This window comes from Bacillus rossius, chromosome 7 (assembly GCF_032445375.1).
Source record: "Bacillus rossius redtenbacheri isolate Brsri chromosome 7, Brsri_v3, whole genome shotgun sequence".
Classification (NCBI taxonomy): Eukaryota; Metazoa; Arthropoda; class Insecta; order Phasmatodea; family Bacillidae; genus Bacillus; species Bacillus rossius.
The window spans coordinates 67,190,214-67,216,263 of NC_086335.1; the positions used below are offsets into that span (position 1 = coordinate 67,190,214).

The following is a 26,050-nucleotide window of genomic DNA, read 5'->3' on the forward strand; positions in this document are numbered from 1 at the left end:
TCGCGCGCACGAAATGGCCGTTTCCCGCATATCACTCAGCTTGGATGTTGAAAAGTTGCTGTAGAACACTGAAATTTTCTTGATTTTTGCCACACGCAGGGGCGCCAAATGCCGTCGTCCCGGTAACGGAGGCTGCGTGAGCGGGTGAGCCTAGTAGGGAAGTCGGCTGGTATACTGTTCGGTCCGGATGGGCGCCAGGCTAGCTTGCAGCTAGGCCACGATGGGTGTGGGTCGTCAGCCCCTGTGCAGCTCACTAGGCTCGCCGGCGGTGCGGAGTTCGCGTCCGGAAAACACTCACATATCTCACTATTCGCGTCTCACGTCTCGCGGTCTCACGTCTCGCGGAGTCTCACGGGTTACACTTCCGTCCTTGGTCGCGCACGGGCGAAGACTGACTAGTGATGGTGACTGCGCGGAGGAGGGGTGTGAGGGTGCATTTTGCCAGCGGGGGCTGGTGCTGGCGGGGTGGGGACGTGGCTTTACTGCCCACGGAGGTACGATGTCAATAAATAAATAAAAAAGGTTATTTCTCTACTCGAACGCCCACACATCCACAACATAACACTTTACAACGGGTTGCATACGCTGACTCTTTCTGGGGCTACAGGGGCTTAACTACACGTTTCCGGCAACATGTTTACTGGCAAAAATGGTTGCAAATAATAAGAGATTTCTACCCTCAAGCGTTGTAACATGAATTTTGATACATTCTGTATATATTTTATCCATTGGCCATTATGTTAGGAATAAATAAAGCGAATTTCTGTTTACTGAAGTACTTTAAAAAGCTTTATTGTATTTCAATTATTACATTTGAATTGATTACATATATTAAAGATTAAAATTTAAAGCAAACGAATATTCTTGAATTAAAACACATTTAAATTTTAAAACTTTTTTTCTTAGTGGTGATCCAGTATGTTTGGGATCTGTATTCTAAACACTACAACTTTTAACTGACAATTGCTGCAAATATATAAGTTATTACTATGGATTCAACCTCTACAAAGCTTCCAAATTAATTAAAAATCCTAAACTGAAACAAAGTTTAAAACGAAACAGTGTTTTAAAAAATTCGCCTACTTTTATAGGCAACCTTAACCAAATGTTAATACTAGGCTTCTCTTCAACTAGCGCTATTAGTTTGCAGACTGCCACGAGCTTCACTAAGTTGATAGAGCATGAAGGTACGTTTACAGACATATTTATTTGATTGTCCCGTGGTCAATATCTAGTTCGCGAGATGGCTGCTAGTTTTAAGCGCGCAAAGCTTGAAATTACGCCAGCTTCTCCATCTAGCGAGTTACTCGTGAACTAGATGAAGAGAGACGTGGCCGTGTTGGTACCCGAAGTGATTCTCGTCTGGAGTCGAGTTCCTGTCTTGCAATGGCTAAATGACCGTACGAAAGCTTCGGCTTTGCTAGCTTGTTTCGTGGAGTGTCGTGGTTGTGTCATCATCGAATTTCAAGCGGACGGGTAGTGCAAATTCGAAAGTAATGAAAATAAACACAGTATCTGTTCCGTTCTACGATTTGCTACGATATTTCACTACGCCAGGTTTCTGAAATTGGATATTAACCAAGTGTTTTACAAGGTAGGTTCTCTCTTTGTAACAAGGGTTGTTTGTTCTTCGTTTCTAAAATTCATTTATACTAAGTTCAAGAATAGCCTAACACACAAACAATTTCTCAATGTGTGAGATTTACGTAGACGCACAGTATTTTCCAGAGCGTAGGACACTTTTTGGTTTGTCAAGATTATTTCAGGGAACCACAATGTCTCGTAAAGAGGTTATAAAAATACTATGCATGCTGTATAAGTATTTAAATTTTAGTTCTTTAACAAAACATGTTTCCAAGTGTGATTTAGACTGAGATGGTGTAAGTCGCGCTGCAAATGATATTATAATTGCTGAAAGTACTTTTCTATGACAATTGTTTTAATTTACTTGGTAAATATGTAGTGTTGCGGTATTTGCGAAAAAAAATGTTAAAAATCCGAAAATACTTTTATTATATGCTCTTTCACTTCCTCTTTTCATTAAACCCGGCGGAGATAAGTTCCAAATACTTTAGGAGATATCGCCGTTCTTATTTTGCAATACAAGACCTGTGCTATCATTTGACCGTCACAATTTTTTTATTTATTTTGCCGTGTGTTCGTGAATGCCTAATTAATTAAAATGGTCGATTAGGTCAGGTCAGATACATTATAAATACTTTCAAACTAAGTGGACATTAAAAATAATGTGAATTAATTTTAATAGTTTTTTAGTTTTAAAGTATTTATAATGTAACTGACCTGACCAAACAAACCGGGACAAAGGATGAACAGTAGGAACTCACGTAATTTTTTTTTTACTTACTACTTGCGCAACAATATCCAAATAACAAATAACATTATAATTTGAAACATTAAAAACTCACCTAAGTTAGAGGCGGGTACAATTCCTTTGCCATTAGTAGAAAATGATGTAGTCGTTCACCTACGTCGCGGAAAAAAAAATCATACTCGTAAACAAGAAACGATCGTAAACGCCGCATGCGTATTGTGATGAAAATTAAAAAATTCGATATCTCCTAAAGTATTTGGAATTTCTTATCTCCGCTGGGTTTAATGAAAACAGGAAGTGAAAGAGCATAAAATAAAAGTATTTATGGATTTTTAACATTTTTATTCGCAAATACACTACATATTTACCTATATAACTATTTAAATTTAAATAAAATTCTAGATGAATAATTTTTGTAATTCATATAGACAACCTAAAATCCTATCTTTTTAGTCATATAAATTTTTTGATGCAATCAATGGTGTGTGTGTGTGTGCTTTCAAATACAGCAGTTTTGACGTTTCGGGAACTGGCATTTGTTCCCGTCATCAGTTATTGTCCAGATTGTATCTGTTTTGTATCATCGTCGGGTTGGTCTGTCGTGTTGTCAAAGATTTTTGTTTTTCTGTATGTTGTTTTCAGCCCACAGTTTGTGTGTGCTGTGATATTTTTTCCTACTGATTCCGTCTACGATATTTCCTCTATGCTGTCTATGCATTTAACATTTAACATCGCCTGATTTCGGCTGGTTTTCTGTGTGCTTTTGTATTCATCTTTACTGTTCACTCGTGTGGTTTCTCTAGGGCATGCAGATAAAATCTGCTCGGCGTATGTCCATGAAAATCTAATTAAATCATGACTGCACTTGTTTTGCATGTCCCTTGTTTTGTGTGACAATACATTTGTTTATAATTTTATTAAATATTTTTTAATGTAATTTTCATCATTGTAGACTTTCAATTAATACTAGGCGAATAATGACTTCGTTTCGCTAACATACGAAAAAATATTCATGCAGAGCATAAAATACCAGAGTAATAATAATAATAATAATAATAATAATAATAACAGGTACGAAATTTACAAAAATGTTCGTTATTTTTAACAAACACGATGCGCGGGGAAAAATGCAATGCATGAATATCTTAATTCTAATACTTATTTAATATAATATTTTCAGTCTTACTCGTACTTATCTTTGGAAACAGTATATCCCATAATTTTATTTTGTAATAGTGGAGGTAATTTATATAATGAACGAGGTTTATTTTGTATAGCGTTTGCGACTACGTATATTTTTAGTTGGCCACAAATAGTAAATGGTTAGATGGTTAAATGAGAATGAAACAAGTCTGGGTAAATTCTTTTCCTGTCGGCTGGACACGAAATTGCTTACTTTTATTAAACGGTATTGTAGTTCAAAAAAAAAATCTGTGATGTATTTTGTGCTTTTAGTTTAATTTTTTTTTTTCGTTATTGCAGAAAAAATAGGGTTACTGATATTTTGTGTGATATGTTATGGCAAATTGTCCGAAATAAAGAGTTGAAGTGCGAGGGTGTTCACAGGTTGTCAGAGAAGGGGGGTTCGCCCTATTTTTATTTCAATAATCAAAAACAGAAAGTTTACGACATTAAAAGCCAACCTTTCAAAGGCTGTGAAAACAAAATGACTGGACGATGTAAACGTCCAAACTTTAAACTACTATCTCCCGATCCCATATATCTCTCTCTCGCCCCCCCCCCCCCCCCCCCCTTTTTTTTTCTTTCACTTTTCAACGGAGGAAATAGCTTAACCGGAGGGGTATGTTTTTGATGTCGGAAAACGAGAACGATTGGTACTGACATTGTGTACATTGTTTATGCTATAAGCCCAAGGCTCTTGAGAACTGACCCCCCCCCCCCCCCCCCCACCCCACACACACACACACACACTTTTGGAACACGAGTCTTAAACTAAAAAAGAAGCTAGACAGTTGCTCGCAAAAAAATAATGTTTGACGTAGTTATTTATAAGTGTATCCGCTGCCATTTCTGTGAACTCTGTGCGAAAAAAGTCGCGAACGCGGCTGACTTTTGGATTGGAAAGTTTTTGTACGTCCTTCGCGTTACGAGCACACCAGTTATTAATAATGTATCCCTACATGTTGATGCATTTGTAACAAAAGTCGCTGAAGAATAAATTGTTTTAGATGAATCCTCGGGGCGACAAAGAAGTATTGAAGTGTCCTATGATACCCTGCTGAATTTTGTGACGCTCGGATTCACACACTCTAAACAAGCGAAGCTTTAGCTCGTCATTCGCGAGTTGGAAGGCGCACCACCATATGGGTACACGTGAAGCTCATCAGCCCTCGTGTTTGTTGACAGTCGCCAGCTTGATTCACTCCGTCTGTGACGAGTAGCTCCCCTCCCTCTGCTGTATCTTCCTCAGCTTGTTCGTGTTTCTTCGGCGGGACGCCTTCTGCAGTGCGCCGGTTTCGCCTACACTTGCCGTCGATGCGAGCAGATTGATTAGGGTTTTTCTGGCTAACCATCTCCACTTAAGTAGTCTGAAGTCCACAGACGTGTTGCAATGAAATTTATAATAAAAAACTAATTTTGCAGACTCTCAAATCTACCATATTGTCGGTTAGCATGGTGGAAGTGGACGTTCTTTCTCTCTCGACATCACACATCCTCTTTGTTCTTCGCTGAAAGACCACCAGAAAGAATGACACGTAGCCAGTGAGTAACTTAACTGATCCTCTTTAGTTGTACATTGTTGTCAAAATGAGTTATTTTTTGAAAATAGTTCTCTGCTTCAAATTTATTAGTAGACAGTCACATGCAGGCTTAGGGTCTGCGCGTGACTGTTTTTCTTCGAAATGTTCAGTTTTTCGCTCCACGGCCCATGCCTATAAAGGGACCGTCTTGCAATTATGTGTGGCTCAGGCCAACTCCATCTGGAACCACGCATTGCCACATGACCAAAGTTCAGGCTTGGAACACATGAATTAAATGCAGATTACACGTCATAGGGCCGCGTCTTAGCCATTTTTTTTTTTTATTTTATCATTAAGAGACACTTGGGGGGAAAGGAGTCCTAAAAAGGATTTGGTGTGTACCTATACTTGAGAAATATCCTGAAATAATCATATTTTAAATTATAGAATTCAGCGTTCTCAATTTCAGGAGACTTCATTTCCGATCTTCTTCCAAGCAGTCCAAGTCATAACTAGAGACCGGAAAAATTCGCGGGTTCATTTCATGATATGCTATAATACAAACAACTCTATCTTTATATTGCCTTTGTGATTGACTCACAGTTTATCTGAAAGACTTTGAGCCAATGAAAAAAAAATTCAACCAAAAAAGTATCGAATCGCAAGCGTCCCAGTTGACAGGTGTCACAAGTCAGTAGCCAGTGAGCATGTGGCATTTGCCGGAGCGTGTAGAGGATTGTGGAGTCCATCCTAGAGGTCATCGAAATCGCACATAACCCTTGGTTTAGTTGCACTCGAGGTGAGGAAGCTGATGGAAGAAGCAGGTGGATGGAGCGAGGTAGAATTGGCAAGGAAGGTCCGGGCAGTGCTGAAGATGACACCAGCACTGGCGGGAGACGGTGGTGGACCACGCGGACGTCTCGCGCGCGAGGGGGATGTCTGGCGAGGAGCGGAGGTCTCGGTGCTGCGCGTGCGGGAACGGGTCGATGACGACGGGGCGCGTCGCCAGTTCCGCGCGGTCGTGGGGCTTCGTCTGTTTGTTGTCTCCCTCCCGTCGTAAAACCTCGTTCGCCGAACAGCTCTGCCCTCTCCAATAACCCCCCAGGCCGGTGCTCGCCGAACACCGCCCTCCGCAGAGACCCTGCCGTGTCGCGGCGTGTTCACCAGGTCGCCCTTCAAACATCCGAGTGTTTCTCTTAACCCTTGAGCGACTCCACCATGGTAGGGGCATGCATATTTCGCGAAAAAGATTCCGAGACCCACTGAAAGTTAAAACACTGTACCATCGTCTGTGTTTCGTGATTGGGCGAGTTTCTTTTCGCACGCGTATTTCGTTACAACACTAGGGACCGGAAAAATTCGCGGATTCAATGACCTCTAGGATAGCCTCCATTATCCTCTGCACATCTCAAGTAAACACGCGTGTTCATTGGGTACCAAATTGTGAGGAGTCTCCACTGGGTAGCTTGTGATTTCGACGCTTCTTTGGTCGATAGTCTCTCATTGGCCCAGAGAGCTCCAGTTAAACTGCGAGCCAATAGCAGAACCAGCATAATTATACACATGTTTGAATTTCAGCCTATCACGAAATGAATCCGCGAATTTTTCCGGTCTCTATACGACACCAATCAGAGTAATTCAGTGCGGAAGCAACGGTGTCCTGAGTGGCTCGGTCAAATAAGACAACGACCTCTTTCGCAGACAAGCCGCCAATCACAAGGCAGAAACCCGCTGGTGCGGGTATACCTTGTTGCAGTCTAATAGGCGAGGAAATTTTTTTCGCGAAAAAAATCCTGCGCCTATACCACGGTTATTTTGACTCGTCCGTAACACCTCGAGCGAGTGGTAGACATATAACTCTCGGGTGTGCAAGTTCCGCGTGTTTCGGTTAGCCAATGAGCAGTTCACGTTTCCTCGGGTGTGAGTAGGACTGTGTAGTCCGGCGTGTCGGTTGAATTTACAGCGAGGTATGATGATACGCAGAGATCTGAAAAATTCGCTTTAATTTCTGTTTCCAGGATCAGTTATCAGTTCCACGCAATTGTACACAGATAAGTCGGTGTCTGTTGGCCATTGGCCACTGACACATTTTATCTTCCGGTCGGATTGCATGTGATTGGGTCATTCTAATTTTACGTCGCTGTTGGTTCCTTGTTCTTCGGGGTTCTGTAAAAACTACCCATGGTCCAATGAGGATGCATTTAAAGTTTATAATAGTGTTACGAGTGAGAAAGCAGGTTAGGAAAGTATAGCCGGAATAATCAAGTACAGTTTTATTTATTGATTACTATTATACACTGTTAATTAAATTACCACACTTAAAATGTCTAGTCATGAATAGGGACTGGAAAAATTCGCGTTTACAATGACCTCCAGGATAGACTCCACGATCCTATAGGTGCTTGGACAAATAACAGCTTCTCATTGGCTACTTACTCGTGACACTTGTTAACCGGGATGCTCGTGATTCGATATTTATTTTGTCGAGGGTTTTTCATTGGCTTATAGTCCTTCGGGTAAATTTTGGTCCCATCACTAAAGCAGCGTGAAATTAAACGAGTTTGGGTTCTAGCTTATCGCTAAATCAATCCGAGAATTTTTCCAGTCTCTAGTCATGAATTATTCACTCTTTCGTTAAGTCCACCGTTCAGCTCTCCAAACTGGAGCTCGGCTCGACAGTAGCTCTCCCTACTGCTCGTCCCTTACCTCTCACCTCAGTCCAAACTCTCTGCCTCGCTCTACTCACCGCCTCGCACTACTCACTCGTCCGTCGCACACGGAACAGTCCCGACGCACCAGTCTCCGCACACGAAGCCCGTTGCTAGTCGTCCGCGTTGGCTCGCAAAGGTGTCACTCGCTCACTTCATTTCACTTCACTGCCTCGGAGTATTCCCCTCAGCCCTCCTGGTATGGTCTCGCGCTCAAAGCTCCGAGAACAATGGCGTTCTGGTTACGCCACTCCACGCGGCGGCCTCCGGTAGCCCGCTACCACGTGATTGGCCAGTCAGGTCATCCTTGTGCGGCTGTGGTAGTGTTCAGCATCCGGATCATACAGATGGATGAGGGTGGAACTGGTGAGATGAATCTGGTACGGAATCAGTGCCGCCAAGTATTGCGGATTTCACGTATTTTTTTTTACTGAATTATATACCTCCAGTTGCGGGATTACGTAGTGGTATTTATTTATCACGGAAACAGATAAACTTGATGACACGTCAGAAATATCATGTGTCTCTCAGCGTTTCGTGTGACAAATCTCCTGCATATAGTTGGATGAGTGTTGGCTGTAAGTATGACACAATTTTAGTCAAATCCAATTTGGTAACACTCAGTGTGTGCGATAAATAATATTTACCCTCAAAAAAAGATTCAAGGAACAAAGGTTACCAAATTAAAATTATAAGGGAGATCTTTTGGAAAAAAATTAGTCCTAACAATACTTTCGGTTTTTTTTTGTAATTTTTTTTTTGTTTGTGTGACGTTTCAAATTATTCAATACATGGGATAATTGATTACCACAATTTATTGTGTTAGTTATTTCGCACAGCCTAGTACTTGGCGTAAACTTAATTACGTTTTATTTGCGTGTGTTTTAATGCGTGCATAAATATGGATGTGCCTGGAGGTTGGCACCACTGAGACGAGGCGGGAGCGTCCAGTGATCCATGGAGAAAGGAGGAGGCGCCCACCAGCGCTCCCGCGGGCTAGGAGGTGAAGCATTCGCCAGGCTGTGCCACGCCCACATTCACTCCCAAAAACATTACGTTGGTGATATGTGTTTAGATACGCAACGACATATATATTTTTTTAATTAATTGGAATACACACACGTGTATATACTGAAATATTTGGTGAAAATGAAATCACACTTTAATAAAGATGCTTTATCATTTTTTTATATACTGCGTATTTTTGGGGCACGATGCTTTTTTTTTTTTTTACAATATGAAGTATTTTAGAATTTTTCACCACTGTATGACATTATAAATGAGTGTTTTGGTAGATTATGCAATAATTTGAAACTCGAAAACTTTATTGTTAATTGTTAACCCAGTGTCAGCACAGTGAAGTTTCAAAAATGTAAGAACTATAAGATGACGTGTCATTCGGCTTGCTTAGCTGGGATGGAATGTACGGAGAAGTTGCTAAAATATAAGCATACCTACTAGTTATTGTACTTTTTAAATGTGCCTCCAGAGAAACTATGGTTTTCTATCTTGAGAAAATATAATAATATTTATTGTTTTTTGCTGAAAAATTATACAACGGTTCATTTTGTGAATTCCAACGATGAAATTATTGTGAAATCGCGTCATTATGAGCCAATACAATTTTTGAAAATTTTTCGAAAATGAAATAATAAAAAGTTAATGCGGTGTCGCCTCTGGGCTGGCGCGCGGTCTTCTCCCAGTGCACAGGACAACTGTGAGGTCTGAGCGGAGACAGTAACATCATACGGCGGAGAAATGAAGGTAAAGGTGTAATGCAAGTCCTGTGAGTGCTTTCCAGAATTTCATGCCTAAACATTATTTATTCAGAAAACACGCATTGAAACTATATTCACTCTTCAAAAAAATACAGTTTTAAAACGAAGTACGGAAACAGAACTACTCGTCCGTCCTCAACGTATTCTTATTCTTATTATTATTTTTTTCGTGAACATACCCCAATCTGATATCTCGATCAGTTTTCAAAACCGCGTAGTTACTTGTGATTAGTAGGGACCGGAAAAATTCGCGGGTTCATTGACCTCTAGGATAGACTCCACAGTACTCAAAAAACTCGGAGAAATGACACCTGTTCATTGGCTGCTGATACGTGAGACGTCTCAACCAATTTTTCCATGATTCGGCCCTTTCTTGGTTTAGGTTTTTCCATTGGCCCGAAGTTCCCCAGATAACATGTGGGCCAATCGCAGAAGCTGTACGAAGGTATACTTTTTTGGATGTCAGTCTATTGCGAAATGCACGCGAATTTTTCAGGTCTCTAGTGATTAGGGACTGGAAAAATTCGCGGTTTCATTGACCACTAGGATAGACTCCACGATTCTCTATGTACTCGGGCAACTATCACCTGGTCATTGGCTACCGACTCGGGACACCTGTTTACTGCGATTCTTATGATTCGATACTTCTTTTGTTGAGTGTTTGCCATTGGCTCAGAGTCCTTCAGGTAAATTGCGGTCCAATCACTGACGCAGCATTAAGCTAAACGTGTTTGGATTCCAGCCTGTCTCGAAAGGAATCCGCGAATTTTTCCTGTCTCTACTTGTGATGCTCTGCACACCGTGTGTGTGCCCGGGTTGGTGCGTGAACTATAGGATGGACTCCACAGTCGTTTACGTAAGTGGGCAAATGGTCATCGGTTCATTGGTTCCTCGTGTAAAAGATGTCTATAGAGATTCCAGATGTTACATTTCTATTTAAACTGTTTTGTCATAAGAAACCTCGATAATGGCAAAAAAAAAATTGAATATTTAAAAAATGAAATTGCTAGTACTTGAATGGTCCACAGTAGGGGAGTGGCGGAAGAAATATTAACTAATCGTCAAATGCAGGGGCGTAGCCGGGGGGGGGGGTTAGGGGTTCAAACACCCCCCCCCCCCCAGCACCAAATCTTTAATTAATTTCTTATTCATCACTCAAACAAATTTCATATTAAAATTAATAAAAATTTTACCATTACAATATTTCAATTTAAGAACCGAAAACTGCTAAAATAGCACTATTTTACACCTTAAAATCCTAATTTTCCCGGGCCCCCCGCTTTAATACGGGGAGGGGGGGCACCCCCCATACACAAATCCTGGCTACGCCACTGAGGAAGTGTATAGCTGGAAGGAGCAGGTGATAAACGAGAGCGACGATTGTGGGTACGTGGGGGTGACACTGCAAATTAACCTGGGGTGGGAAAGTCATATTCAGCGGGTGGTAAGTAAAGGGAGGATGGTGCTGGGGTTGCTTGGCAGGACTCTACTGGGAGCAGGGAGGATCGTAAGAGAGAAGGCATACTCCACATTGGTCAGGCCAGTGATAATCTGGGACCGCTGACTAGTGACTGATATAAGGTAGCTGGAGAATGCGCAGCATAGAGTGGCGAGGTGTGTGATGGGCTGATGGCTTCAATACGGGGGGGGGGGGGGGGGGGGGCATGCTTCTTAACACCTCCCATACACAAATCCTGGCTACGCCACTGATCAAATGAATGCTCAGGTATAAACGTTTGCAGTCCACCTTGCGACCTAAAGTATCCGGGAAGTTTTCGGGTCTTAAGAGATGGCGGAAACAGGATTTTTTTTTTGGGATTCGGAATGAAATTAAAAAAAAAATTGTATAATAAACTTACGTCAGCAAGGAGTTTGGGCAGTCACATTGTCATTTTCAACATGCATCACTTCGTGTGTTTTTTGTAGTTCCAGGTGTTGCAACAGCTCACCTTGCATCGCCCAAAATAACACACGTGTGTTTCACCAGAATGTCGCATATTTTTCCATTACTTAGGAGGGAGGAGGGGGTATATTTCTCTGTCTCTCTCCACCCCCCCCCCCCTTTTTTTTGTTTGGCCTTTACTGATTTGTTTTGAAAATTTTGTTACTGACGGTTGTTTATTGTTTCATAATGATATCTTTGTACTTAAAGTGTAGGCGAGTCTCAGAAGCAGGCCAAAACCTTATATATATATATATATATATATATATATATATATATATATATATATATACTAGGAATTCGCATACTAAAAAATATATGAGAGCATTTTGCAAATAATAGTTGGTGCTCAGGGGCGCAAATATGTACGATTCGTAAGGGCGGACCGCGTAAATTCTCGAGGAGAGTGGGGGATGCGCCGAGAGTTTTACACAAGTAATCTCTATGGACTGGAAAAATTCGCGGTTTCAATGACCACTAGGATAGACTCCACGATTCTCTATGCACTCGGGCAACTATCACCTTTGAATATATATACTGTATAGAAGTCGCGAGTGGATAGGATTTACTCTACATTTTTCAGAAGCGTATGATGAGCAGCTTGGGAACTTCACCGCTGCAGTGCGCTGCCGTAACGCCCTGTATCGTCTCAGGTTGTTATTTACACGTTAGAGCGCAGCACTGTCGCCCGCTGTCATTCCCCCCGCACCCCCCACCCATCATTCACTGCAGCTCAAGGTCGTTCAGCGGGAGGGGGAAGGGGTGTTTGAAGATTTCGACACTTGTCCGCTAGGGACCACCACAAGTCGATGCCCTAGAGATGGTGGCGATTGCGGCGGTGAATTAACCAACTACCTCAAAACCGTATTAGAAAATTTAATCTGGGCTGGCGACTTCTATACAGTATATAATAGCCAATGACCAGGTGATAGCTTTGAATATATTATATTCAAAGCTATCACCTGGTCATTGGGTACACACTCGGGACACCTGTTTACTGCGATTCTTATGATTCGATACTTCTTTTGTTGAGTGTTTGCCATTGGCTCAGAGTCCTTCAGGTAAATTGCGGTCCAATCACTGAAGCAGCATTAAGCTAAAACGAGTTTGGATTCCAGCCTGTCTCGAAAGGAATCCGCGAATTTTTCCTGTCTCTAGTAATCTCTGGATAGGGTGTTTGCATGTTGTATGCCGTCCGTATGTTAGCCTACATTCATGCAATCAGAGGAAACTTAAAAAAAAAAAGTACAGAATGTTTTCCGTAGAACACAGTTTTGACATGGAACCCGTTGAGGAGCGTCTTCATTCCGTTGGGAGGGGGGGAGGATCCACGCCCATGTGGTTGGTGGCTTGAGCCCGTGCTCGTCGCTCCCCAGATGCTGGGGGAGGGGGAAGGGGGAGGCGGGGGGTCCCGCGCCGGAAACCGCCCGCGACCGTCGCTCGCAATTGGCCGCGCGCTCGCCAATTGCTCCAGTTAACCCCCGGTGACGTCACGGAACCACGTGCAGCGCCTGCGCCGCAGCTGGGCGTCCGCCATCTTGGATCGCTCGGCGCGCGCAGCGGGAAGCCTTCTTTTCACAGACGAGACAGCCAAACTCCCGAAGTTCCCCGAAGTTCATGTTTTTTTTTCTCCGTATCTTTAATGTAGCTATCCTAACCAAATCAACCGTCCACGATGTTTTAAAGTATTTATAATGTAGCTTACCTAACCTAATTGACCATTAGTATCCTTTTATCAACACCGCCATATTTATTTACAATGAACCAAAAAAAAAAAACCGTAGATGCACGATCGGACGTTTGGCTCATTCGTCTGTGAAAGGAAGGCTTCCCGCGCGCAGCCGCCGACCCTGTGAATGTCACTTCACGTGCCCTGAGCTAGCTGGAGACAGTATTTTATGGTTTTATTTTTAGGTCAATTTCTCTATAAAAAAAACGGAGACTCTTTTTTTTTTTTTTTTTTTTTTTTAAACTACGTACCTTTCTGTAATGATTCTCTCAGTTTAACCACTGCGCTTTACGAAGCCTGACAGAAGAGTATAATGAAAATATGAATTATATCATCTGCAATGCCAGAATAGTTAGGTTTTTTTTTAAACTTGAAATTACTCTTTATTATGACTATTTTAGCTTACCAAATATAGTCCAGGGTAGTTTCACTATCATAAAGTTTCATTTGGCACACCATTACGTTTTGTATGTCCCTTAAATTTTAAATTTTATTTATACATATGGGTTCATGTTCATACATGTGGGCGCCGCCATTTTCCTGTGAAAATTTCGTTGCTTGGTGCGCGCGCATCGTAAAAATTCACTTTCCATCTTTTTTTTTTTTTCTCTCCGTAAAGCGCCTAAAGAAGTATAACTTCAGTAGAAATGTTGTTCAGTTTCATCTTCAAGCACGCATGCCAACCTCGGGAGGCAGTTCGGAGCGTAAGTCGTGCGGATGTTTCCAGTTATTTTTTGACGTGACAACGTCTAATAAATGGATGAACGCCGGCTGCACGCACGAAAAAGGATGACTCATTGTCCCGTTACGCTTTGTCCCGTTAAGCTCATTGTGCGCTTGCGTCGCATCTCTCTCTCTCTCTCTCTCTCTTCCACTCGATTGGAACAACCATCGATTTGACTTTTTCGAGGCACATTAAACTTGAAACACTCCCATTCGTTTCCTACTTTTCCTATCGTCGTTCTATCCTTAACAGAATAACACAGATTGGAAGAAGTTAAATAGCAAACATGTATAAAAAGTTATAGTTAAAATAATCTCTTCGTTAAAGTAATAAACATATTTGAATTAACGAGTGCAAATAAAAGTAAATTTATCAATTAAATTTGTAGATTTCATTTCACTCCTTCTTTGTATCCATACAAAATAGCGATAATTCAATAAAAAATGATTCAATTTTATTCATGAAAGTATGCAATCATTTCATCGATGTTTCGTTGTCACGTTGAACTATCGTCCGTAAACCGACTTTACAGACAACCAATTTTTTTTTTGTGTGTGTGGCGACGGACCTGCAATGTAAGCTGGTCGCTGATCGGTGCGAATGTGCGGAGCGGCCGTGGCTGTTTGCCGCGAGCTGGGGGCGTGCGCGAGCTGGTTAGCGCGCGCCGCCGCAACAATGGAGCTACCTCTTCTTCAGCCAGCGGTACAAGGTCCGTCCTGTGTCCGCTCCCAGGGGACTGCACGAGCTGCCTGCCTCAGCGGCCGTCGGCGACCAGAACCCCTCTCGTGTTAACCACACTGTGTCAACAACGAATACACCTGCACGAAGAGGATATAAGCTTTTGCTTTGAATCTGCACAATTGCACCAGCAGCTATGGAAGATTTCTTTGAAGATGGAGATGCGTGGGTATTTCGGATTTTTTTTTATTTTGATGCTTTGAACGATGAATGACAAAAGAAGAACGCCAACACTTACATAGTTTATCTCACTCCTGCTCTTAGTTGCTGGCCAAAATTTCGAAAATAACCAGCCAGCGCTGTGCTGTGAAGGGTACCTAGGGAGTGGAGTCACCCATCCGTCCGTCAGCCGACGCGCGATTTACAACACTCCGTTCGTCCGTCATAAACATTTTTTTCTACGTATATGCTGACAATATTGTTGAGAAAAAACTTCAAATTCGGAAAAGAAAATTTGTCTTAATAATTATATCAGTTGAAAAATCGTGTAAGCTAAGCACTTAAACCTCAAACTCAATTTTCCTTTTTTTTTTTTTTTTCACTTCGGTATTTATTTTCGTATTTCCAAAATTGCAATGCGTAGTTAATACATTTCTGTGACTCAGACAATTTTTGTAAAAAAATAAATAAATTCTTTTGAAATGTTTTCAAACGCAGGTGAAGCATTAATTTTGGAAGCAGCTAAACGATTTAACGCAAAAAAAAAAAAAAAAAAAGGCTGGGTGACGTTTGGAGGTTATAATTTCAACCGCCCGTCCGTCAAAAGTCTGAAGTTGCAAAACGTCCGATGGCCGTGTCACTGGCTGCAGGCGACGTGACGGAGGCAGTGATTCGGGCGGGATGGAGCCACGACCTCTCGCGACGTGGACAGGCGCCAGCGGCAGAGGACTGGAACTCGGAAGACAGCGCGGACGGCGGGAGGAAGAGCGGACTAACCCCCTGCCCGCCCGTGTGTTCGCAGCCCGGAGCACCGGAGCAAGGCCCTCCATGCAGCGGCCGAAGCGCAGGAAGCTAGAGATGGAAGACCTCGGCTGGCGCCTGGAGCCGGTGCTGGCGGACGACCTCCTCGCCGACCTGCCCGTGGTCGAGGTGCTGGTGGACTCCATCCTGGACCGCCGGCAGACGTCGCGCCTGGTGCGCGAGCTGGCGGCGCGCTGCCCCGTGCCCAGCCTGCAGCACCTCAAGAGGGTCCGCGGCTCGGAGCTGCTCCTCTGCCCCGCCGGCGGGGCGCTGCCCCCGGGGGTGGACACGACGGGGCTGGCGGGGGCGGCGCGGAGGCAGACAGTGGCCGCGGCCCCGCCCAGGACGCGGCGGCAGTTCCAGCAGGCGGCGGCGCTGTGGCCCTGCAACTTCCACGAGGACAAGCGCCTGGAGAGGGTCATCGCCGGAGAGCTGTTCTCGGCGGCGGAGCTGCGCGGACACGAGCGGCACATGCGGCGCGCGCTGGAGGCGGCGAGGCGCGGCGGCTCCGGCGCGGGGGCGGTGGTGGTGGACCGCGAGGGGCGGGTGCTGGCGGCGGGCTGGGACGAGCGGGGGCGGCACCCGCTCAGGCACGCCGCCATGGTGGCGGTGGACCTGGTGGCCCGCGGGCAGGGGGGCGGCGCCTGGCCCGCGCGGCCCGGGCAGCTCCACCTGGGTGGCGGCGGGGACGAGGCGGGGCCCTACCTGTGCACGGGCTGCGACGTGTACCTGACGCGCGAGCCGTGCCTCATGTGCGCGATGGCGCTGGTGCACAGCCGCGCGCGCGCCGTCTTCTACGGCAGCGCGAGTGCGCGCGGCGCGCTGGGCTCACTCGCCAAGCTGCACACGGCGCCGGGGCTCAACCACCGCTACCAGGTGTTCCGCGGCGTGCTGGCCGCCGAGTGCCGCCTGCTCGACCCGGCCTAGCTGCTGGTGCCTAGTTCTCAACACTACTCTTCATTCTTTGATTATACGGACAGAACTTTGCCTTATCCTCTTGTTAAAGTCCGTGTTTGTGAGTTGTGTTACAAGTTGTTTGAACGAATGTTTTCCCGGGTGATGTTATGTTGATTACGTCTCAGTTTTCAGTTATCTCCACCATTGCTATTATAGTAAATTTTTTTTTTTAAATTTGAAACCTTTAGTTACATGTATTGACTCGCAACGTGAAAATAATTCCGAATGAATTTATACAGACCGGTTAGTTAACGAGAGTTTTGTTTATTACCTTATATTTACACCGTTAGTTAAAATACAACAATTTAAATGTCTGGCCACAAATTAATCACTCTTTCATTTAGTCCACTGTTTACTCTCCCCAGTGTAGCTCGGCTCGACAATGGTGCTATCTACTGCTGGTCTCTTACCTCGCACCTCTGTCCCAGCACACAGCCTCGAGCTGCTCACCCGTCCGCCGCGCACACAACACAGTCCCCGATGCACCAGTTCTCGCTCACTGAGGAGTCGCTCGCCAGCTTCACGCCACCGCCCTCGCAGGTCGCTCCGAGGATCCGCCAGCCTCTCTCGCTCTCAGGCCGGCCTCCGTCTTCAATACCTGCCTGGTCCCGCACCCCTCACAAGTGTCAATACTCGAAGCTACCAGAACAGTGGCGTTCCAGTTACTCAACACTCGAAGCTACCAGAACAGTGGCGTCCTAGTTACGCAACACTCGAAGCTACCAGAACAGTGGCGTCACTGTTACGCAACACTCGAAGCTACCAGAACAGTGGCGTCCCAGTTACGCAACACTCGAAGCTACCAGAACAGTGGCGTCCCAGTTACACAACACTCGAAGCTACCAGAACAGTGGCGTCCCGGTTACGCAACATTCGAAGCTACCAGAACAGTGGCGTTCCAGTTACACAACACTCGAAGCTACCAGAACAGTGGCGTCCCGGTTACGCAACACTCGAAGCTACCAGAACAGTGGTGTCCTGGTTACGCAACACTCGAAGCTACCAGAACAGTGGCGTCCCAGTTACACAACACTCGAAGCTACCAGAACAGTGGCGTCCCGGTTACGCAACACTCGAAGCTACCAGAACAGTGGCGTCCCAGTTACGCCGCTTCACGCGGCCGGGGTTCTTGGAACGTGCCGACAAAGAGAGCGGCGTCGCTCCTAATCGGAATACCGGAGAGGGACAGGCTCTGCACTGTTAGAAGTTACAGTGAATTTACGAACTTTTCAACTAAGAGGTTTTTTTTTTTTTTAATGTATCTTCGTAGAAATTACGCCTTATTTAGACTTCCGAGTTGCATGTAAGTTTCTAAACTAAGGTAAACACACACACGTGGACAAAAGATTAGTGTTCTTGCTGTAGACCAGTTTTTGAATGTTTTTTTTTAATATACCAAAAATATGCTTTTGGATTCATGTCCAAAGTAAGTGAACTTAGTGTCCCTCTTCCACGCCCTATTTCTCCTTTCCACCCACCTTTATAAGTACTTAATTTATGTTTAAGAATGTTTCCGTTTTAGCTCGGCGAACAGTGTTTATTTGATATTTATTTAGTAAATTAAATTCTTTAACATTCTCAGTTGAACAATTTAGTTATTTATTGGTGCCAACTTTCTCCAACAGCCCTTAACGTTATTTTGTTGATGACAGGTCTCTACAGGATGAGGTAAAATGTAAGTTTTATTTCTCATTAAATCTTAACGCTATTCATTCTATGAACTGCATTGGTACGGTGGTTAAATGGTTTTTAAGGCTACACGTTCTGTTACACATTTGAGGATATTAATATTCAATAAATGTGTAACAGATCCTGTATCGATTTTTTTTATCTTTTGTCAGCTTTGTTTGCACAGCTCTGTGTGTCACTTTCAGTTAATAATTTTAAAAAAATTTGGTTATGAATTGTGTGTTTGTTGTTATATAATTATACAAAAAAAAACATTAAACAAGGCTTTTTCGACCGTGAAATTTCGCGACTAAGAAGACGCCATTTGTAATTTCTTTTTAGTGTTTACCAAACAGAAAGTTATTATTGCTATCGTGTGGAAGCTATCCTTTTCTAATATAGGCCTTATCGTGAATCAACAACTTTGGATTTTTCACGCAACTTAGATAAAAATCTGCAGCGATACCGCACACAAACAACCAGTGGTTAAGTTCTTACCTGGCGACTAACAATCCCAGACTTAAGAGGATAATAAAAAATTTTGGAAAATGATTTTATAACAATAGAGTTGTGTTTATGAATTGTATGAGTTAATGTAGTCAATTTAATAAAAACATTTGCTGAGTATAAGATTGGACTGTGTTTATTTTCATTCATATATACCTATATTTTTTTAAATTTTGTTTTTAATTTTTGTTATCTAGTTCTTTGTGTCTGATAATGAGAATAGAGTTTTCCCCCCTCCATCCCTCTTCCCCAACCACACTTATTATTTTCTACTGGAACCAAAATTTTGTTATATTGACAAAAGTTCACCAGTTCCAGATAATTGCCGATTGTACTCAAAAGAGTTGTTAAAAGTTAATCAAAAATATGATAATATAAGTTGTTCATACAGCCACATCGTTTTAATTATTCTGATAACCTTCAAATCAAATGCATCTTTCCTGGATTGTAGTAAAATGGATGACTTAAATTGTAAGTATTAAAAAATAATTAAATAATAATGAAAATAAATATTATTAAAAAGTAAATTTCGGTACAAGTATTCAGAAAAAAAAAATACTCAAATCTTTGAGAAGTGAAAGAAACGAAAGCTTGAGAAAAGAAAGTGGTTAAACGTGCATTTGGATAAAATTGTGAGATTAATGTGGACTGTGAATTTATAAAACGAAGAATTTTTAAACAGGATAGGGAAGATATGGATATTGTTGTGTGACATGCAAAAAACAAATAAAAAATCAATTGGTCAATAGCAGAGAGAAAACCATTTTTCGAATGAGGTACTTGAATGAACAGTTAAATAAAAAAAAAACATGTGAGGTAGGTAATAGTTATAACTTTATAATATAAGAAGAAGACTATAGGCAATTGAAAATAACAGAGAAGAATGGAGATTACCATAACTGCAGAACTCTGATGAATTCATGTGACTGACATCTCTGTTTTGTAGTTGCCCGTAACATCCATATGCATCAGAGTTACGTAGTGACTAGTCATTGAATTACACATACGAAGATATCGCTTAGTGAAACGGGCCACAATATCGATAGCAATATGGAGTAGCCCACTACCCATGTTACAAATATTAACAAACCTTCTGTTTGCATTATTATATAGTTTTAATTTTGTAAGAAAATATTTTATTTTTGATACAACTAGATGTTGATGATTCTGCGAACATGGGTTATTTTCACAGTGACAAGCTATTGATAAATACGGGGCTGAGAGCATTAGAACGCTTTTGCGATGAAGCTGAAATGGAACCCGCCAACAACGGGCCAGAATGCTTGCTAATCGGGTAATGTGATGGCAGTGCGTTCATGATATATTTTTATCTGCAGAGATCTAGTTGACACATGATTGCGAGGTGAATATATCAATTCAAATGTGTGTGAATTTCTAAATGAATATAAATAAATAGAGACAGTAAAAATTCGCGAATTCATTTCGCGATAGGCTAAAATACAACTCGTTATAGGCCCTACCTCAGTGTTGCTTCTGCTATTGGCTCACAACTCACCTGGATGACTCTGGGCCAATGAGAAACACCCAACCAAAGTTTTATCGATTCACAGGCTGCTTCGCTGGAACGTCTCACAAGACAGCAGCCAATCAGTGGGTGGCATTTGACCGAGTGTACGTAGAACTATGGAGTTCATCCTACAGGTCATCGGACCAGAGAATTTTTCCGGTCCCTATAAATAAAATCATGGAACTGGGCTGTCGGCCGGTGTATAGAAGAGGGAATGAGTGTAGCCATCAAACAGCGATGTCAGGTCAGACGCGAGACACCCATCCGGCCTGGAAAGTTGCCGCCCAGTCACAAAACGGGAGCGTGTGAAACAGGGCTTAAGAGTTTGTGCGTCGCGGCGCCTTCGTCCGCACCCGGGCCGCGTCTGGCAACACGTGACGCTCTGACCTGCCGCTCGCCCGGGTCAATGGCTTGCAATTGGTGTTAATTGTGTTCGCAGTAACTTTGTGACGTTCACGAATTTCTTTTTTTTTTTTTTGCTTGCACTTATTTTCAGCATTTGCCCTGTTCGGGTTCCCAGTTCTTTAATATCATATCAGCTTATTTCCTTTTCATTGTTGATGCCTTCTGCTGCGTATCCGTGGCAATTTGGTATGACGCGTGAGTAGTATCGGATAATTACCAGTAAGTATTTCATGGCAGTTCCTCTTTTCTGTGTTCCGAATGCTAACGCGAGTCGAGATAGAGATAAAGATAGGTAGAGAAATATAGAGAGATAGAGTGACATATATTGAGATAGAGAGATAGAAATACATACAGGGATAGAGGTAGAGATGGTGAGATATAGAGGATAGATATAAGGTACGGATGGAGAGATAAGAGGATACAGAAATAGTGCTATTGAGAGATATATAGATATAGATATATTATTAGAGTAATGGAGATAGATATATACAGGGAGAGTTAGAGCGATATAGGAAGAGATAAAGAAATATATAGGGAGGTATAGAGAGATTTGTGGAGATGCTTTGAGTAAGTGTATCTACTTACAGCTATATACAACAATAAAATTAATGAGGCATCGCACCGAATGCCGGGCATTATAATATATTATATAATATTCAACATGGCTTGTGAGACCGAGTCTTAAGTAGAAGTAATTATAACAAGATATTCGTCGTTATGCTACTTTCATGATGTTTTCAAAATAAGAAAAATACATCTATGTACCACAATTTCCTGCAATATCTCCTACGCAAATAATTTTTATTTACTTGTACTGTCCTAAGCTGCGGTTGTAAACCTGCAGGACATAAAAGTTTTACAAGGGTAGCCTGATTTTATATGACATGTCTCGAACCTTTTCATCAGACGATATGTATAGCTCTTTATTGTTGCACAGAAAGAATCTCTGACATACCTCGCACTGCAGAAATCTTTTCACTGGGAAAACTCAGTTGCCATGCCAACAATATCACTTGTAAAATTGCAAGGCAAACCTTTATACCATTTGCAATTTTACTAAGCTCTGCCTTGCAGTTTTACAAGTGATTTTTTTTTTTCGTTTTAAATCTTTCAAGTATTTTCATAGTTATTAAAAATTCACTATCACAATTTTCAGGAAAATCTGTGAGGGTTATTAATCTGTATGGAGTTAGGATAAATCATTTTATACTTTTTAGTACATTTTAAAATATGGTTATTAAATTATTATGGTTTTAATTATTATTTTCTGCTATTTAGTCCATAAATCGATCACTTTTCCACCAATAAGTTTTATTGTATTAGTGAGTTTCTTTCTGGCTCAAGAGAGCACATCAAACCATGTCTTGCTTGTTCAGTTTTTATATTGCGTTATATACCGTCCGAAATGTATGTTCTTACTCAAAGATTACAGTATTTACCGTCATCAATTCATCAATGGTCGGAGTTTAACGAAAAATGTATTCGTAATCTCACAGCTTTTTCCTGCGAGTCGCTCCACAGCTTGTATCGCAAAATGCATATTCATAACCAGCCCAAAGATCTCGGCAACTTGTGAAAGGGCTTCAAGGAAAACAATATTTAGTAGCCAGTCAGTATTAACTTAAGGCATTCCAAGTAATTATATATTGTGATTATTAACGACGCTATATTTTAAGAATCAAACGATGGAAAATTGTTATGGCCGAGAAACGTCTGAAACCAAGATGGCGTCTTTCTGTTCCTATCCCTCCCTCGGTAATCCCCATTTGTGGAAATACGTCCCTTCCTCACTCTGTTCGCGGCTCCCTCCTCGCTGCAATCGATAACCCGCGATGATTGGCGGGCGGGATTGTTATCGCGAGCTCTCGCCTCGACTCCCTTATTGTTGATCGATTGTCTTTTTTGGATCTCTCGGGTGGCGAGGCGTTCCATCTTGGCATTTTTTTTTATTCTTCTCTTAATTATGTCAGACCGCTGCAGATGTCTCACTTTTAGCCCTTTTTTTTTTCCCTACGTATTGATTGTTATCATTGCCTTGCGAGTTCTCTCGATTATTCGTAGTGCCTTCTCCGTTGTCCGGATTGAATTGTTTAGTCCGTTTCCTTTAATATGTACTTGGAAGAACGCCATTTTCTTTTGAATGTGGCCCGTGGCGCGGTGCACAATAAAAAATCTTAACCTCCGTTGTGTTGCCCTCTGCCCAAATACTCCCTTACTAGATGCCAGCAAGTCTGAGGGCGTCAGGCGCGACCCGCCTAAATTTTACATGTAATTTTAATTAACAACTCCTTGTTGAAATTTTGCACACTTTGGGCAGTTCATTATTTTTTTGTGCGATGAAAACTTTCTGAAAGCATGCGCTGTCGTGGCAAAGAGAAAAAAAGAAACGCCGAGACGAGCGGGTCTGATTAGCGACGGGCGTGTGTGGTCACGTGGTCGACGCGACACGCGATGTCTCGGCCACGCCCTCGGCCGCTAGGGAAGGGCAGTTCCCACCCGGGGGGTCGCCCTGGCTTCAGCTCAGGAGGCCACGTTGCCTTCACCTCCTGTGTCCGCGTACTGCATGTCTAGGGACACCTGTATTTCGCGAATACATTTCGTGTCAAGGTATTTCACAAAATAGCTGTAGCTTTTCTCCTGTGGCTATTGGCTGAGGTCGGTGAGAGGTGTCGTCCCGCTCTTGACGGGGCCGATGAGAATGTGGTCACCGTACTGCTGCACCCTCACAATTTGCCATGACTCTTAGAAAAAGCTACAGTGTTTTATGAAATACCTTGACGTGAAATGAAATCGCAAAATACAGGTGTCCCTATGCATGTCTCGTGACTAGAGACCGGAAAAATTCGCGGGTTCAATGACCTTCTGGATAGACTCCAATATCCTCTACACTCGGGCAAATTTCCAACTGTTCATTGGCTGCTACTGACTTGTGAGTCGTCTCGATTGTGTGGGCCTGTGATTCGACGCTCCTATGAGTGATGGGTCTCTAATTGGCCCTCAGCCCTCCAGATTAACAGTGAACCAACGGCAGAAGCAGCACTAAGGTATAATTATTTGAATTTTAGCATAACACGAAATGAATTCGCGAATTTTTCAGGTCTCTACTCATGACTCAACTTCGAGCCAAGAACATTTGATAAACCATTTAATCACTGTTATGAATTTTTAAAAAAAAGTCCAATAATGTATTTTTCGAGTTATTGGCCTTTTTTTTCCCCCAAAAGGTTTTGAAGTTATACTTTTTTAGGCGCGTAAAATAGCGTTTCGCAGTAGTACTGGGTTCGCATTCTTAGCGTTGTCCCAATACCTCCAATAGTTAAAAGAGTTATTTGTAAACCGTTTCCGGAATAGCTTTACAGTATCAACTGCGCACATTATTAATAAGCGTAATATAATAAAATAATGTCCAATTGTTGGATATTTGCTTATCTTTTCCGTGGTTAAAAAAACTATGCGCCAAGAAATGGAAAAAACGTATTTCATATATGTAAAAAAAAATAACCATATCCATGTGTTGTACAAAGTAACAATGTTTTTTTTTCCCCTTGTATTACAAAGAATTTGTTGGCAACTGGTTTCCAAAGGAATCTTTTGTAAGAGTATAAAAAATTGTTTTGTGTGTATGCCTACGAGACGTCTTGGAAGTGATTGTTGGAGGTGGGAAGCCTTCTTTTCACAGATGAGAGAGCCAAACACCCGATCGTGCATCTTCGGTTTTTTTTTTTTTGGTTCATTGTAAATATATATGGCGGTGTTGATAAAAGGTTACTAATTGTCAATTAGGTTAGTTTAGCTACATTATAAATACTTTAAAACATTGTGGACGGTTGATTTGGTTAGGATAGCTACATTTATGATACGGGAAACAAAAACATGAACTTCGGGGAACTTCGGATTTTGGCTCTCTCGTCTGTGAAAAGAAGGCTTCCCGTTGGAGGTTGTCAGCAGGAAAGCATGTCCGCTGGGAGGGTGAGGAGGGGAGGAGGTAGCGCTGTTCCGGAGCGTGTTAAGTGACCGGCGGACCTCGGCCGGGGCCAAGGTTGCGTATCGGCGCGGCGCCCTTTGGGCCGCCCAAATACCTGGGGGGGGGGGGGGGGGAGTGCCCTTTGCCGGAGGATCGTCGCCCTTCGGTCGTGGGTCGCGGCCGACTGCGGCCTCAGTGCTGGGTCACGTCAACACGCCGGGTCGGCATCCCATCGATAGATACTGGACAAATTCGCGGATTGATTTAGCGATAAGCTAGGATCCGAACCCGTTTAAATTCACGCTGCTTTAGTGATTGGACCAAAGTTTACCCGAAGGACTATAAGCTATTGAAAAACCCTCGACAAAAGAAGTATCGAATCACGAGCATCCCGGTTAACAAGTGTCATGAGTAAGTAGCCAATGAGTAGCTGTTATTTGTCCAAGCACCTATAGGATCGTGGAGTCTATCCTAGAGGTCATTGAAAACGCGAATTTTTCCAGTCCCTACATCGACAAACTTCAGCTGCAGCTTCAACTTAGATTAGCGGTGAGAAAAGGGGGGGGGGGGGGGGAATTGTGAGCGAGTCTTTGAGTTCTCGCCAGTGATGTGTGAACATCTAACCTCGGTAACGAGCGAACTCGCGTTTTTTTTTTTTTTTTCATGTTCGTTTTGCAAATAAACTTACAATTAGAGACCGGAAAAATTCGCGGATTCATTTCGCGATAGGCTAAAATACAAATAGTTATACCTCAGTGCTGCCTCTGATATTGGCTCACAACTCACCTGGATGACTCTGGGACAATGAGAAACACCCGACCAAAGCTTTATCGAATCACAGGCTGCTACGCTGGGGCGTCTCACATGACAGCAGCCAATGAGATGGTGACATTTGACCGAGTGTACGTAGAACTATGGAGTTCATCCTGCAGGTCATTGAACCCGCGAATTTTTCCGGTCCCTAACTATAATTAGGGGCAGGCATTTTTCGCGAAAAAAATTTGAACGCCTAATAGACTGCAAAAAGGTGTACCCGCACCAGCGATTTCCTTCCTTGTGATTGGCGGCCGGTCTGCGAGAGAAGTCGTCGCCATGTTTTGACCGAGCCACCCAGGACGCGTTTGCTTGCGCACTGAATCACTGTGATTGGTTATGAAACGATCGACTTAAATATAGGAAATAAACCACCCAGTCACGAAACACAGATGATGCTACAGTGTTTTAACTTTCAACTGGTCTCGGAATCTTTTCGCGAAATATGCCTGCCCCTACTCATGAGAAGATGTAATTTGACCCGAGTGCGTAGAGGATCATTGGAGTTTATTATCCAGGTCATTAGTGTCTAGTGTGTAGTGTCTAGTGTTGTTTGTAGCGAGTGGTGGTTGCAGTGGCGTAGCCAGGATTTGTG

At 42.9% G+C, this 26,050-nt stretch overlaps 2 protein-coding genes across 3 annotated transcripts in view; both read left to right on the forward strand.

Moving 5' to 3' along the window:
• Positions 1-1,310: 1,310 nt before the first annotated feature.
• LOC134534273 (transcription factor CP2-like protein 1) overlaps positions 1,311-26,050 on the forward strand; it is a 122,501-nt gene continuing 97,761 nt past the window's right edge. Inside the window, exon 1 of one of the 2 annotated variants that reach the window (XM_063372574.1) lies at positions 1,311-1,594. The gene's annotated coding sequence lies outside the window, so the exon portion shown is untranslated. The remainder of the gene's footprint in view (positions 1,595-26,050) is intronic. The other variant, XM_063372578.1, reaches the window with a different exon arrangement.
• Positions 15,494-16,540, forward strand: LOC134534614 (probable inactive tRNA-specific adenosine deaminase-like protein 3). Its single transcript, XM_063373098.1, has one exon. The coding sequence runs from the start codon at positions 15,494-15,496 to the stop codon at positions 16,538-16,540; it is 1,047 nt and encodes a 348-aa protein (XP_063229168.1).